Source organism: Bufo gargarizans, chromosome 1 (assembly GCF_014858855.1).
Source record: "Bufo gargarizans isolate SCDJY-AF-19 chromosome 1, ASM1485885v1, whole genome shotgun sequence".
NCBI lineage: Eukaryota > Metazoa > Chordata > Amphibia > Anura > Bufonidae > Bufo > Bufo gargarizans.
The window spans coordinates 100956664-100973368 of NC_058080.1; the positions used below are offsets into that span (position 1 = coordinate 100956664).

The 16705-nt window shown below is 41.9% G+C and overlaps 1 protein-coding gene across 6 annotated transcripts in view; it reads right to left on the reverse strand.

Moving 5' to 3' along the window:
* Positions 1 to 16705, reverse strand: part of NEK1 (NIMA related kinase 1) — a 134575-nt gene that overhangs the window by 48278 nt on the left and 69592 nt on the right. For all 6 annotated transcript variants that reach the window (XR_006390272.1, XM_044297066.1, XM_044297088.1 and 3 more), the window contains 3 exons: positions 5634 to 5813; positions 2300 to 2365; positions 1709 to 1925 (listed from right to left, as the gene is read on the reverse strand). Coding sequence is in view for 5 of the 6 variants with exons in the window: in XM_044297066.1 (XP_044153001.1) it covers positions 1709 to 1925; positions 2300 to 2365; positions 5634 to 5813 (463 nt within the window). In the remaining variant the exon portion in view is untranslated. The remainder of the gene's footprint in view (positions 1 to 1708; positions 1926 to 2299; positions 2366 to 5633; positions 5814 to 16705) is intronic.

Here is a 16705-nt window from a genome sequence, read left to right on the forward strand (position 1 = left end):
ATCTGAACTAGTGCTTCCTCCAATAACATTTTTACAACAGATTAACAAATAGATCCCAGGTATACTGTAGACTAACTACCACCTGTGTATACTCACACATCAGCAGAAATATACCCTGCCTAACGCACGGGCATATATACTGCATACATTTCTACAAGCAACCTGTCGTGTCACTCAAATACAGCAAAATGAATACTCTCCGAAATTTCTAAGCATGATGTTCATTTACACCAAAAAAAGGCACATAATCAAACACAATGATGATCGAAGAATTTATGTACACAGCCTAATAAAAAGAGCAACACAGTAGCCATGTATAGTACACAAAGTGCGCTCCATGTCTATCCTATTTCTGTATTTCTATGGCATTTGCATAGCCATGTGAACAGCACTGTGTCCATACTATGAATGATGCAGATCTCTCACCTTTTCCTAAGCAATGCAAAAAAGTTAAGACCTAAGTTAGACCAGCACCTCCACACAATGTTAAAAAGGGGTGCATGCTACCAAGGCTGCAATGTAAAAGCAACACGGGCTACAAGTAGCAGCACACTGACATGCACAAAGACACAAGCAAACACTGGAAACATGAAGAAATGTAAATTGCATTACTGCTATACTTACTACAGGAAAATTAGAAGCCTTTTGCACACGTTGTTTGATCAAAATTGTGTTGGGCCTATCTACCGGAACGGACGGAACCTACACTTACAAACACTGAACATTTCAGGGAGTCGCTGCCCCCATTTGGACCGTGCACTCCCTGCCCACGGCTTCTAATACAGCTGATCGGTGGGGGTGCTGGGTGTCGAACCCCCACCAATGTGACATTGATGACCTATCCTGAGGATCATCAATATTAAAAGATCAGAGAACCCCTTTTAGTCTGATAGTGTAGGTCCTGTCTGTTGGAAGCCAACTTGTCGCTGGTAGATGGGCCCGACACAATTTTGCAAAGTCCTTGTAATTATCATATATTAAAGTATAGCAGTAATGCGGTTTACATTTATTTATGTTTCTAGTGTCTGCATGTGTAGAGCTTGTTGGCTGTTCCTAAGTAGGAAGTCCCAGCACATATCATGCACTAATAAGTAGCAGAATAATATACATTACAGTCTTGTCTTCTGTGCCACTAAAGTTATGGAAACACTGAGTCGTCATTTTTTCCTGCTGAAGAAGCTTTAGCCATAAAATGAATTCAAGGAACACGTCTGACATAAGAATGGAAATTTTAGCTTATATTGACATGAAATGAGCTTCCAATCATATACAAATATTTGCAGTGCATAATAGTTTAAAAGGAGTTTTCCAGGGCTTTGATTTTCTTAAATATCAGATCAGTGGTGGTCCAACTTCCAGATACCTCACCCATCAGCTCATTAAAAAGGCTATGATGTTCCTCCGAGCATCTTCACAACTCTGTACATTTTGCAATGACTGTGCCTGGAACGGAAGCTCAGTCCCATTGACTTGAACTGGACTGAGCAGCCGAGAGCTTCAATACCAGTGTAGGGAGCTGTGTCTGGTAAACAATGAAGAGGGAGCTCACTAGAACACCATGGTCACTTCAATCAGCTGATCAGTGGGGGTGCTGGGTGTCAAACCCCCAACCAATCTGATATTGATGGCCTAGTGTAAGGAAAACCCCTCTGATATTATGATATGCTAGAGGTATACTGTATGATTCTTCACAATTTAAAGTACTTACTGTCAGCAGCACATATAGTATCCTCTATAAGAGTGAGTTGTGCAAGGGGAATTACTGGATCTTCTGCTTGCCACTTCTTGCGGTCAGAAACATGGTTTTCTTGCTGCTCACCATCACCGTTATCAGCCTTTACTGGGATATCATCATTGGGTAATCCCACGTCTTCCTGAGCTTTAAGATTCTGGTTCAATCTCTTTAGTATTTGTCGTTTCTCATTCTAAAAATAAGAATTTAGAAATTGAGTTTTTTGTATACTACACCGAGTGTTATATCTGGTTACTTCTTTCTCTAACTATAGTGCATAGTACGTGATTGCATACGATACTTGTCAATTCATGTCATAGCCAACTCACACAATTCGGGCTAAGGGCTCATGCAATGTATGGGGCTACAAAAGAAGCGGACGGCACGCCTATGTGCAGATCGCAAAAATGGCTACGGCTGTGCGCATGAGCCCTAAAGGAATGTCTGCCATTAGGAAGTATCCCACATAAAGCATGGGGAGATCGTGTATGGATCCAAGTAACAAAATATGAACAAGCATTTTATAGTTACAGGCGTTAACATTCACAATAAGAAGTGTCTACTAACTTGGAATGGAGTATCGGCTTTTTGGGGGTCTTCTGTGTTGTCCCTGATTTCTGCCACTTCAACCTGCTGCCAGGAGAAGGAGAAACAGAAATAACACACGAGATAAAGGATATGAAATAGTAATCTTTTGTAGTTTACATACTTCATCATCTCCTCCAGTAGTGTTTTCAGCCTCCTATGACGTTCAGGATGCTTACCAAAGTATAAGCACTTGCTTTTGAGATTTTTGGCTTCAGATAAGAAACCCCTATGAATACGATGCTTGTGGCACTGGTAATGGAAGACTTTCTATAGTCTGCTATCATTTCCATGGTCAGTTGAGCAGTTTCCATTGACTCCATTTGCTAATGCAAGCCCAAGAGTACTAATATTAATGACCTCTTGACTTCTCCCAACCCCTGCTGTTGATTGACAGCGCTCTTCTTATTGCAATCAGTGTCAGGGATAGGGGAAGGCTAGTGTCAGGAACTCATTAGTATGAGGACTTCTCAGCGCGTGCTCTGTATTGAGCGGATTCCAGCCCTTGGCCCATAATGGAACTGCTCAATCCAAGAAAGGAACCCTGCGCTTTGTCAGCACATGTAACATAGTAACATAGTAGCATAGTACATAAGGCCGAAAAAAGACATTTGTCCATCCAGTTCGGCCTGTTATCCCGCATGTCACCACTTTATGCTGCCCTCGGATAGGATAGCATACTAACTTGGAATGAAGTATTGGCTTTTTGGGGGTCTGTGTTGGAAAGTGCCTCTCAATAAATTGGGGCATCTCTGGCAATCCATGTGCCAGAAACTGAAGTCTACGCCAGCTGGGGGCAGGCACAGGCTTCAGCTCTAAGTTATGCCAGAAATTGGCTTGGTCATCGTAAATCCGGTGGGCCGTGCGAAGCCCCACCCAGTTTTCTCTCCACTTCAGAAAAGTGGCGAGAAGGTTACAAAGTCGGACATTATGGTGCACATATGGCGTGCGCCATAATGTGCGACTTATTTAAATGCATTGATAAATGCCCCTCATTCTTTTATTTGAGAAGCAATCCCTTTAAAGAGAATTTGTCGCAGTTAAATGCCCAAAGAAAGACATACAGGACCTGCTCTCTAGGGGTGAGGGTAACTAATTCATCTAACCAAAGAGTGTATATTACACCTGCCGATTTTTCGGCAGATGATCGCTAACGAGCGTTCATAGTAACACTTATTAGCGATCATCTGCCGCTGAGTAAACGCTCTTTCATTGGGCAATCCAAATCTTTTGACAGGTTAAAGGGATTCTGTCACCAAGTTTTGGGCTATAGAGATGCGGACATGCATGGCTAGATCGCCGCTAGCATGTCCGCAATATACCTGTCTTATAGGGCTGTGTGCTTTTATTTTCTTTAAAAAAGGATTTTAGAGATATGTAAATTAGTCTTGTAGGAGCCCAGGGGGCTATATGAACCTTCCAGGTGCCCAGCCATGCCCGCCTGTGAAGGAGCCCAGCACCGCCTATGTCCTCCGAATCTCCTCCTTTCATCACTGATAGATTGCCGTAATCTCGCGATGCGCGACCTCGTGCATGCGCAGTTCTTTCCCTGAGGCCGATGCCAGCACAGGGAAGGAACACTATACCGGCACTGCGCATGCGCGAGCATCGCGAGATTACGGCAATCTATCAGTGATGAAAGGAGGAGATTCGGAGGACATAGGCGGTGCTGGGCTCCTTCACAGGTGGGCGTGGCTGGGCACGGCTGGGCACCAGGAAGGTTCGCATAGCCCCTTGGGCACCTACAAGACTAATTTACATATCTCTAAAATCCTTTTTTAAAGAAAATAAAAGCACACAGCCCTATGGGACAGGTATATTGCGGACATGCTAGCAACGATCTAGCCATGCATGTCCGCATCTCTATAGCCCAAAACTTGGTGACAGAATCCCTTTAAAAAAAATCATCTTTTGCGGGCAGCAGATCATGGTGTCTAATCACGATCTGCTGCTGAAAAACAATGATTCAGTATAGGAAAGAGCGATGGTATAACGATCACTCCTCCCTATACTGAGGAGGAGATTGCTGCACGTAATAGCAACGGTCTTCTCTGCTAGCAAACAGACGATTGCCCGGAAGGAACACTTCCCTCCCGACAATCGCCTGTTAAATTGGGTTGTCTAATACATATGAACAAATAAGGCTGGGAATACACGCTGACTTTGGTCATGTCTCATCATCATTAGCTGTGCTACAGGTACAGTACTGTCCAGAAGCTGGTACCACCACTCTCTCTATGCCCTGTGGTTGGTGCTCATCCCTAACAACCTCTCTGCCAACAGGTTGGTGTGTGCAATATCTGCAAGTAATGAGAAAATACTCAGTTGGCTCTTGTGTAACGTTCAACTTTTTTATTAACTTGTAATCCACCAATTAGTGTGACTTACTGGTGGATTACAAGTTAATAAAAAGTCATACATTATGCAGGAACCAATTAAGTACTGTCCGCCTTCTTGAGGATACAGGCGAAACTCGAAAAAATTAGAATATCGTGCAAAGTTCATTTATTTCAGTAATGCAATGTAAAAGGTGAAACTAATATATGAGAGAGACTCATTACATGCAAAGCGAGATATTTCAAGCCTTTATGTGTTATAATTTGGATGATTATGGCTTACAGCTTATGAAACCCCAAGGTCACAATCTCAGGTACCCTTTGCTCAGGGGGTATGGATTAATTAGCTGACTAGAGTGTCACACTTTGAGCCTAGAATATTGAACCTTTTCACAAAAATTCTAATTTTAAGCTGCATTAATGCAATTCCTTTTAATTTGCATTACTGAAATAAATGGACTTTTGCACGATATTCTAATTTTTTGAGTTTCACCTGTATAGTGTGACAGGTACAGCCATGAGATTTTAATTTTGACTCCCATGTCTTTCTAACATCTTAGACTTTATTTCTCGTATTCTGCTGGGCAATATTCTTGAGAAACTTACATAACATAGGAGCCTATGTATTCTTATAGCGTTACCCCATTCTGAGGTTAGGGCTACATGACAATTTACTTTCTTCATGTGACCACTACAACAAAAACAGCATGAAATACCACATATTGGAAACTCCTAGGATAATCATAAGTTGCATGTGATGTTTTTCGCATTATGGAACATCACATTATACAGCGATTTTCATGTGACTCAAATATTAGCATTGCAATTTTTAGGTTTCCAAGATGGGACCAACACAGATGTCTCCAGCTGCCAAGCGCACATGCAACAGGTCAGCGAGTTTCATAGGTACAAATTTGCTGACAGAAGCCCTTTTTTTTTTTTTTACGTTCCTCCCCCACACTGGTTGAAAGTGAACATACAGCTCCAACATTCTTCAGCGCAGAGGTCATCGAGATGGCTGGTGTGCTAGGTTTCAAGGGAGGCTGTCCTTTGACTGGGGAACCCCCAACATCTGCAGGAGATGCATGGCTGGGGGAGGCTGGAGTTGGTCCTGCAGCATTAAAAGGCACATTAGGATTCTTGAAACCCCGGGCAGCCAACTGAAAAAAAGCATAAAGAGGGGGGGAAATATACAGTTAAAGAAAAATCATTTTTTACCTGAAAAATTATAAGAGGTGGGGCACACGTGTATTTAAAAAATCCACGAAGTTCATCAGAGACAGACAATAAAGGCTGCTGATGAGAACAAATTAAACAAAAAAAAAAGAAAATGTCACATCGGAAATTGCCAAGTGGATCTAATCATTAAGTTATGGCCTAGACTCAGGAAAGGGCATCACTAGCTGATCGTCAGGGGTCCGGCAGGGGTCCGACACCTTGCACCCCTGCTGATCATCTGTTCTGGGCATCTCCGAAGTCAGTGCCGCAGCTACAGAGCACAGTTAACATAGTAGACAGGGCTCGTCACTGCAGCACTGGACCCATTAACTTCAATGGGAGCAGTCCTGCAGTGACAAGCGCTGTCCACTGCGATGTTGGCGGTACAGTGTAGTTTCGTCACCAATTTCTAGCGCCAGAGTTGCACAGAACTGAGGATAGGCAAACACATAGAAAAGGCTGGACAACCCCTTTAATGCACATTCCAGATCTAAATCTCTTGGCTGTGTTGTCAAGTATGTGCAACATGATCCAAGCTAATGACCCCAGCACATGTGGTCCTTCATTTAGTGTCAACTGCCTGTTATATAGTTTGGTAATGGTATCAATGTCTGCTATATGTTGGCACTTTTATAGTGTTGGGTGCTTACATATCACAGTACCTAACAGGTAATGTGACTTACAACACCCAAACAATGTCTGTGAACGTTCTCAGTCATCCAGGTCATGGTATATCGGTAGTAATAAGTCAAAGTAACTGGACTTGTATTCTTTCCTAAAGATGTTTCACTAGTCATCCGACTGGCTTTCTAAATTAGAATGGAAACCAGTTAGATGACTAGCTAAGGCCCCTTTCACACGAGCGAGAATTCCGCACGGGTGCAATGTGTGATACAAACGCATTGCGCCTGCACGGAATGCGGACCCATTCATGTAAATGGGTCTGTGTACATGAGCGGTGGCTTTAACGCATCACTTTTGCGGTGCGTGAAAATTGCAGCATGTTCTATAATTTAGCAAATTTCAAGCAAAGCTGGCCCCATATAAGTGAATGGGGCTGTGTGAGCTGTGTTAAAGTCGCATCGCATCCGCAAGCAAGTGCGGATGTGATGCGATTTTCACAGATGGTTGCTAGGAGATGTTGTTTGTAAACATTCAGTTGTTTTTATCATGCGCGTGCAAAACGCAGTAAATCGCATTGCACCCGGGCGATAAAAACTGAACGCGATTGCAAACAAAATTGAATGGCTTCGTTTTCGAAATTGCGCCGTTTTCACTAAACGCATCCGGACACGCTCGTCTGCAAGGGGCCTAAAAGTCTTCAAAAGAAAATACATGTCCACTTGCTGTGACTAACACTGATCGCACCCACACGAGTCATCACCTAGTTTCATTAGAGAGCCTCTCTTACCCTTTATCATTGCACAATTGGGCAGATTTGCCATTCTGAAGTATATAAAAGCTTGGGGACAACCCTTATGGGGGCTGTTTTGCCAAAGGGGTTTTCAACCGGCTTCACAGAAACAAAATAACAGGAAGAACAGAATTCAACATACTTTTATTTTTCACAACAGACATTTTTGGGAAAGAATCAAATTAATATATTAAGGACTATATCGTCAAGCGAGTTTAGGATTTCGAGATTATATCAGGAAAGTTATTGAAAGATGCAGGTCTTCTACAGGTCATACCATCCCAGTTGATCAGGAAATAAAGTTGGCTTTTATGAAGAGCTAGCATTACCTAACTATGCATGATATATATACCCATGGTCAGATTATGTTCTAGAGACAGCCTAACTACCCACCCAGCAAGCATAAAACCAGAGAGTAAACAGGGTCGCTTAATGGCTATATAAGTACTAAAGATAAAATTATGGATCTCCTCAGGGAAAGGCTAGCGCAAGAAAAAGTAATTTCTTCCTGCAGACGCTTTGGGGAGCAGTTTCAGCTCTGATTTGGTGTAAAATTGCTGATATTCCAAATAAAATAGGGCTCAACTTGGATAAGGCTTTATGAGCAGGTATGGAAAATAGTGGCATTATCTGCGCTCACATCTGCTTTCCCATTATGGGCTGCAGAACAATATAAAACGGAATTTGTGTGCTAAAGGTTAAAGAACAAAATCTGTATTCTTCACATTCCACAGACGTGTGATCACTGAATATTGGTTGTGAAATTAATTGTATTTTTGTACATTAGGACATTACCTTGCACTTCCCATAAAGCCCTCTTCCATTAGAGAATGTCTGGCAGTTGGATTGAAAAGTGCACATTAAGTTGAGTTACAAGTGTAAATGATGGGTGTACGTGCAAAGTAGAGACGTTATGTGTTCCTCATCTCTACATGTCAAATAAACAAGGCCTGCACCTGGGAGACCACACAGGAGCGGCTCCCGACACCCTGCCGTGGACACAATTAACCTTTCACCAGGGATGAGAACTGCTGGCTGCAGGTGACAGAAGCTTTTCTAATGGTGACAGGTACAAATGTGGATTTGCCCCGATGACTGACACGGTCCCATCACATGGTGCATACCTGTAATTGGTGACATTCCAAACAATAAAAGGTAAATATCCTTTCACCTGGCTGGTAGATAAAAGATATGGTTGGTCGGAAGGCTTACCAACGTGGAACCTTTGTCACAAGCACAGTCCGCCATATATACCCAATAGCTAAAAACCAAGTAGTTCATACAAGACTGGCTTACAGTGACTGGGTATCAGTAAGATTTAATATGTCTAGTCACACTTTAATACCATGCAGAATTAATAAAAATCAACATGCGATGCATTAAAAAGAATGGTATTAAAAATGATGATAAGAATAAATAGTAATTAATAACTAACAAATTAATAACAGTCACAGTCCTTTAATTAGCCGAATGCGGGCCCTCGCAAAAACAGCTAAAATGATTTAAAAAGTGGCAAATGGACCCACACCTATCTCTAGGAAAGCCCCCAAAGTGAGTGCAGAGCAGCCGCTCCATTCATTTCTATGGGACTGGCGAAAATAGCCAATCCCTGGCTCGGCTATCTCCGGCAGTCCCATAGAAGTGAATGGAGCGGTGGTCTAGCTTGCGTGGTGCGCTTTCCATTCATTTGTATGGGACTTCCAAAAATAACCAAGTTTCGGAGAGCAGATTTTTGAGATCGGTGCGGGTCTCAGAGGTGGGACACACACCTATCAAATTTGAAAAAAATAATTTCTGCCTGAATTCTTGGGCAACTGAAATGACAAATTTGCCCCCATCGGTCAATGAACTGTGTAGAGTAGTGTTGTAATCTCAGGGGAAGTCTCATCGTGCACTTGGGGAAAAGGAACCCTCTATCGGACTATCATATTGGCAGTTGTGTTAGCCAAGACTTCAGAAGAGAAGAATGTAGGGTTCCAGATATCAGACAGCTGCAAAATGAGTGCACAGTGTGGGCAGGCAGCTGGGAAAGCGAGTTAGGTGCTTGGCTATATAACTACAGTAGGAAGAGATAGAAAAGATCCCATTGTATAGAAAGTCAGTGAGACCACATCCGGAATACTGTCCAGTTCTGGAGTCCCACCTACAGACAAATATGGATAAAAGGGAACAGGTGCAAAAGTGAGCTACAAAAATGGTGGAAGGTCTAAAGTTTAAAACATATTAGGAGACACGTAAAGGGGTTGTCCCATGAAAATTATTTTACAGTTTTCAAATCAGCACCTGTATCTGAATACTTTTGTAATTGCATGTAATTAAAAATTGTGTATAACCACTGAGTTATTCAATAAAATGTGTATGTATAGCGCCACCTGCAGTTTTTTCTTTTCTTATTACTTTGTCCTGCTCACTGAGATGGCCGCACATGCTCAGTTTCATCCTTCAAATGCCTTCTGAGCTGTGATAGGGAGAGCAGAGACACACCTCCTGAGCTGATAGGGAGAACATGGACATGCCTCCTGAGCTTCAGCAGTAAAGACACTCCCCTTAGAGCTGTCAGGTTGATATAAATCTAGCAGAGCAATGAGTGGGGAGATCTCTGGATCCATGTGAGGTACAGGGCTGGTTTTAGCTTTGTTAGAAAGAGATTGTCATGTACTATATGATGTCTGATATTAATTTTTTACATTAATCATGGGATAACCCCTTTAATCTGAATAGTTTTGAGGAAAGAAGGGAAAGGGGAAACATGATCGAAACTATTAGATATGTTAAAGGCATAAATAAGGTTCAGGAGGGAAGTGTTTTTAACAAAAAAAAAAAATATAAAAATCCACACAAGAACAAAGGGCACAATCTAAAGTTAGTTGGGTGGAAGATCAGAACCAAAAGCAGGAAGTATTTTTACACCAAAAGAGTAGTTATGGCTTGGAACAAACTACCAGCAGATGTGGTTGGGAAATCGACAGTAAGTAAATTTAAACACGCCTGGGATAAAGACGTATCTACCCTAGGATAAGTAATGATATCAGGGCAGACAAGATGGCCCAGGGGATCTTTTTCTATTGTCAATCGTCTATGTTTCTATCATATAGTAACAGGCGGTAAACAGCTGGAACAGAAGAGGTCCAGACGACATCCCCATAGTTCTTCAGACTACTATCGGTCTGTTCCGCAAAATACAGATACCTTCGATGTGCATTTTTCCGACTCCCATCAATAGAAATTACTATTCTCATCTGCAATATGGACCAGAATAGGACATGTTCTATAATTTGCTGAATGTGCTCATGGATCTGCAAAATTACAGATGTGTGCATGACCCCATAGAAATGAATGGGTCAGTGTACTATACACAAAAATGTGGACATAGGGGGATGATAACCAGTTGTCAATTATGTATACATATTCAGGAGAATAACAGACTGCACAATGCTAGAATATATGCTACATAATTGTTATTTCATGGGGATTCTGGCATTTACTGAATGGACAGGTTCTCTGTAAAGTTACCTAAATTACTTAATCAGCAGATATTATATAATATATTATGATATAATTTATTTGTATACTATGGGTGGTCAACTACTTCAAAGGCCCTTTTACATTTCCCAAAGCAAAGCAGCAAGCGATTGTCGGGAAGGAAGCGTTCAGTGGAGGAGACCGCTATACCGTATTTACATGCAGTGATCACCTCCACTGAATAGGAAGGAGAGATGACTAATGTCGCTTGTCCCCATACAGAATCATTGTTTCTGGCAGCAGAGTGCTCTTTAGACGTCAAGATCTGCTGGCGGTAAAGGATGATTTAGGTGTCTGCACGAACGAACTTATGACTCGCTGAACGAGTGTTCATACGAATGCTCGTCGGTGATAATCCATCAGGCAGTGCAAAGGGCCCTTTAGAAGCCGCAGTACTGGCTAGATGTTACTCGGAGCCTCAAAGCATCAAAGCACCTCCACAGAATGCTTCATCCTATTCTCACCCGAAGATCCAACCTCAAGGCAATCCACGATTCTGGGCCCAAATGCCCAAAGCTGGTTAGAAAACGGATTCCCATGAATTGCACTAAATAACCAAACTCAAAAGACCATCTCCAAAAACAGTTTGATGGTCATAAAAAAAAGAACACTAGAGAAACATAATTCCCAATACAACTTAGCCCATTAAACAGAAGTACTAATAATATTGCTCCAGCAGTGTTCAAAAATATCACAGGCATCACTACTATAACAGTGTCTAGACCTACAGTATGTACCAGCCAGAAATATACAACATACATGCATCTCCATCTGGCTCCGGCAATGCCCTGTACAGCTCTACCAGTAATTCATATGGTATGTAAGCAGCCAGCCAACAGCACCCTGCAGCACTGGAGAAAAACTCTGCAAGTCACATAACAAAGTACTGCAAGCAACTATGGAAGGTGTTGGCGTGGTCCAGGAGCAGACCGGTAAGTGGATTATGCAGCCTGCTACTGCTTTAGGGGGGTGCCCCAAGTGTTGGAAAACCTCTTTGATACAGGGTTTTAGTCATCATGATAAACTAGCAGTACATCGAACATCAAGTTTGCTTAGTAATGACAACGGACAACTCTTAAAGGGGAAATTCACTGTTAAAACAGACACAATACCTTGAAGGGCTAGCTCATCTGAACGTGATGATACCTATCACTTAGCAATCCGTTGCTTCATTTTATAGAATAAGTACTTTTAATCCATATGCAAATGAGCAATTACGTGCACTAAGGGTGGGCCTAAGCCCCTCTTTGCACACTTGCTCCTCCAACTTCCTGTGCCAGCCCCTCCTCTGCCAATCAAGAATGAGAGGGAGGGGCTGGCAGAGGAAGCTGGAGGATCAAGGGTGCACGGAGTGGCTTGGGTGCACTTATTGTCATAATAGCTTTTGCAACATATTTTTACTAAATAAAACCAAAGTTTTTTTACATGATTATGGAGGCAGACACCTTGCCTGTGCTGCTGTTAACAGAGTTCAGAGATATAGACCATAGGATCCTGTATACTGGAGAAGATCCTTTCATTTTTATGGGAGAGTGTTTTAGACACGCCCTGTAAGCTGTGCTTCAGTCATTGCGCAGGGAGAGGTAGTCAGTAAGCTGCGACATCCTATGTTATAAATATATAGGTTTTATCTTTCATTGAAATCTTGTGATGATAATGAGATGACTAATGAAAAGTAAACAGGAAGTGTCAGGGCATTGTAAGACATAGGCTACTTTCACAGTCGCCTTTGGTGCGGATCTGTCATGGATCACAGATGGATCAGTTTAGATAACAAACCGTCTGCATCTGTTCAGAACGGATCAGTTTGTATCATCTTGAACACCATTGAAAGTCAATGGAGGACGGATCTGTTTTCTATTGCGTCATAGAAAACGGATCCGTCCCCATTGACTTACATTGTGTGTCAGAACGGATCCATTTGGCTCAGTTTCGTCAGACGGACACCAAAACGCTGCAAACAGCGGAATGGAGGCTGAACTGATGCATTCTGATCGGATCCTTTTCCATTCAGAATGCATTAGGGTAAAACTGATCAGTTTTGGACCGCCTGTGAGAGCCCTGAACGGATCTCAAACGGAAAGCCAAAACGCCAGTGTGAAAGTAGCCTAAGTGGCCAGTGTGAAAACTAGAATATTTACCAAAAATTCTTCATTATATGCTTAAAGTAAAAAGCGGATGTAAACCATAGGCCATATTCACTTTAATAACTTTCTCTTTTCCATTAGATGTATAATGTTAGTTTTAAAAATTTTGTGCCAACAGAAATTGGTGCTAGTTTAGTTTTTTTTTTTATTATTTTCCTTTTTATTGACATTCACTCGTAAACTTGTTCTTCTGTAACAATCCCTGGACAGGAGGGACACTGTAAGCTGTGCAGAAGGTCAGGACAAATACACAGCTTATAAGGTGTTCTTTATGAAGTGCCTCTTCTGGCCCTTAATTAACGGCTATCTGGAGAGTAATAAAAAACACCAAGACTACTCTTATGTCAATGAGCCTATTGTAGTGTGCAGAAGGAGGAATGTAAGCTGCTGGAGCTGACAGCTTTATTTCGGTCTGCTTTGGGTACATAATATGAAGTCAGAGTGTTAGTGCCCCATACTTTACTGCACACTATAACACAAACACTGCCATACGCATCTCTGGGGAAATCAAAAGGTGGCGATACTGCCGTGCTGGAAAAAACGCCATCAGACACATTTAAGTTGTGTCAGTGCAGCAAATAGAAAAACATTACAACGGTATAAATGTCATCTGCAACCTGCAGTCCTTTGTGGAGTCGTTAAAAAAAAAGGAGAGAACAAAACAGTTTAACCTTTCCATCTACAACCACGTAAAAAATATATCAAGTTTCTGAAGAGAATGAAAGCGTAATTGTCTAGACTATGAAAGTACCTCTCGGCGGGCTGCTTACTGTATTATAATTGCTTTGTACCTTTGTATAATTTAGTAATGTATGTGGCTAATCATGGAGGGTGCAGAAGGTTTACTCATAATTGGCCAACCTTATACATATTTGAATTATTTAATCCTGGACAAACCCTTCTGTTATGGAAGGGGATGTGCATCGGCTGTATCACTGAAAGATTTGACTTTGGGGCTACTCCTTAGGGCATTATTGTGGCAGAACCATGGTCTTTAACCTTTAACCCCTATACCGGAACCTGGACTTCACTGCAGGGTAACGCCAACAGGCCGTTACCTCCTGAACTAGTCTTAATTTGGTGACCACTGATCAATAGGGCCAAGAGACACTGGTGCGGAGAACCAAGGGTTCAGGCAAAATCGTAAACAGGGACAAACCAAGGTCAGGGCGGGCAGAGTTTGGGCAATCCAGTAATTAGTCGAAGGGTCAGGGCAGGCAGTTCAGGGAGAATATGAGGAACAAGAAGATGTTAGGTCATAGTCAAATCTAGAAACAGGCAGACAAACAAGAGTATAGCACACCTTAACAGGACACTAAACAACTAGAACCTATTGCTCAGGCACCCTAAATAGGTGGCCGTCAATGGCTGGAGAAGACTAAGGAGCCTATGGGCCTCAGTCTGCATGGAGGAAAATGAGTAGTGCTACTCCGACAGGAGATGGTAGCAGGTGAGCTATATTGCGTGTTGGTGAAGTGCTGTAAATAAGTATCACCTGCAGTTCTTCAGCATGCACACAGACTGCATTAAATGTTAAAACGTGCATCTGGCAGAATGGTGGACACATAGAATGTAATGTAAACCACTTAAGGAAGTTTTGACCTCGCCTAACTGAAGGGAAACTTCCAGTGTGATTCTGAGTAAATTCTAGCCAAGACTGATATATCCCATGACCCCCCCCCCCCCTTCCCATTGTAAAAACCTGAGCTGAATGCAATATAGCAGATTTCAAAATGGCCACCGAAAAAACATTTACATCACCATATAATGCAACCTCCCTCCCAATTAATACTTTCACACACTGGATGTAAAGTTCCTACAAATTACACCAGTTATAAGGGTGTGTCCAGACTTTTGCCTTACCCTGAATATATATAATAGCATTAATAACATGTATAATCCCGTGTTTGCAGACTGCTGCTGCATTGTTTTTATGTTTGCACTTAAACTGATTGTCCAGAATAAAAAAAATATTTAAAAACATTCAGCGATGTGAAAAAAAATGAAAACTGTTATTCTCACCTCACCGATCTCCCTGTTCTCTGCTTTCTGCTGCTTGTGATGATGACCTGACACAGGGGCCGCTACAGCTAATCACTGGACCCCCAACAATCTAGCATTTAACATCCATCCAGTGTGCAGGACAGGGATCAGCGACTTCTGGCACTCCACATGTTGTGAAACTACAACTCCTAGCATGTGCCATTCACTTTTATGGGAGTTTCGAAAACAGCCAAGGAAGTGTGCTTGCTGGGAGTCGTAGTTTCACCTCTACTGGAGTGCTGAACCTTGCTGATCCTTGGCGTAGGTGATAAAATGATAATAGCAGGAATACCACCTTAAAGATGTTATCCTATGAGTTTTATAAAAAGCGGTTCTTTCTTCTAACCTCTGAAAGAATGACCGTTTAGTTAATAGTTACATGTCCCTTGCTCCACCGATGCTGCCATCCCCGCTCCACTCACACAGACTGCGGGCTCTTCTGCCCGGGTCCCAACTGGATGTGTGTGCTTTTCCTGTTCAGCTGCATTCATTATTATGGTAAAAGCACCGATGCAAACTCCCACGGTCCCAGCCATCGGAGAGGCCAGCGCCTTTTCCTAAAGTGTGCAAGTACGTCCACCACTGCCGCTGTAATGCAAGGTGGTCGTAACCATGGAAACGAGCAGTGTATAATGTGATGAAAAAAATGAATCAAGCCAGCAAAGGAAGCCATATGGACAATCACAATACATTAGTAAGTGTCTTGTATTAACTTTGTCTATATAATAAATGCCATTTGTTGAAGTGAGACAATCCCTTTAAGCTATGGGCAGAATCCAGTAGTAACCTGCCTTACTAGATTAGATTTTAATTTCACACAAAAAAAAAAGAAAAAAAGTATTATGCTGTTGATCACTGGCAAAACGTCAGCTTAAATCTACTGCAATTCAATGTTATTACATAAGAAAACATGAAACAGTCACAAGGGTGGGGGAATAGGTTACAGCTACAGAAAGGATGAAGTCACCAAATATCATTGAGCTGGAATCCTACATTTCCTAGCAGCCAAAGCTAGGAGCAGATCCCAAAATGAGGAAAAGTGTGAATGAAGAGTGATACTTGCCCTCCCCATCTACTCCGGTGTTTGGCTCACCAGAGCCATGTGTCACCACAACATGTTCTGCAGTTTAAGTCACATTTTTATGTTAAACATATTGTTTTTGTTTTAGGTTTTCCATGTCAATAAATAGATTTTTTTTTTTTTACCCTAAGTAATGCACTTTTTGCACGAACCACTAGGCCTAATAATATGTCAAGACTTCCTGTTCTATACAAGTAAATTTACAGTAGCCAACCTGACATCACAGGCAGAGCTACAATGACAAGTAACACCTCTGTTTGGATAACACATGATTCACCATTCACAATAGGTGACATCATAACTTACCTACTCTCTAATGACCTCTGCACAGGTCACGGAGCAATAGACAAATCTCCCATAGTAGTCAGTGAGGTCCTCTCCTGTCCACTGTGTCTATGGCCCATTTGGCTGCACTTCAAAGAACAGGAAGTCGGCACATATTTTAGGCCTAGTTTGAAAATGTAACATATACGTGTAACATGGAAAAAATAAGCATTTACAGTATCATTTAACCCTTTTAGTTTATTTTGGGAAAAGGAAGCTTTTTTTTTTTATACTTGAAACGTTGAATTATTCTTTTAAACTATTTTTTTAACTTCTTTTTGTCCCACTCTGGGACTTCAACTT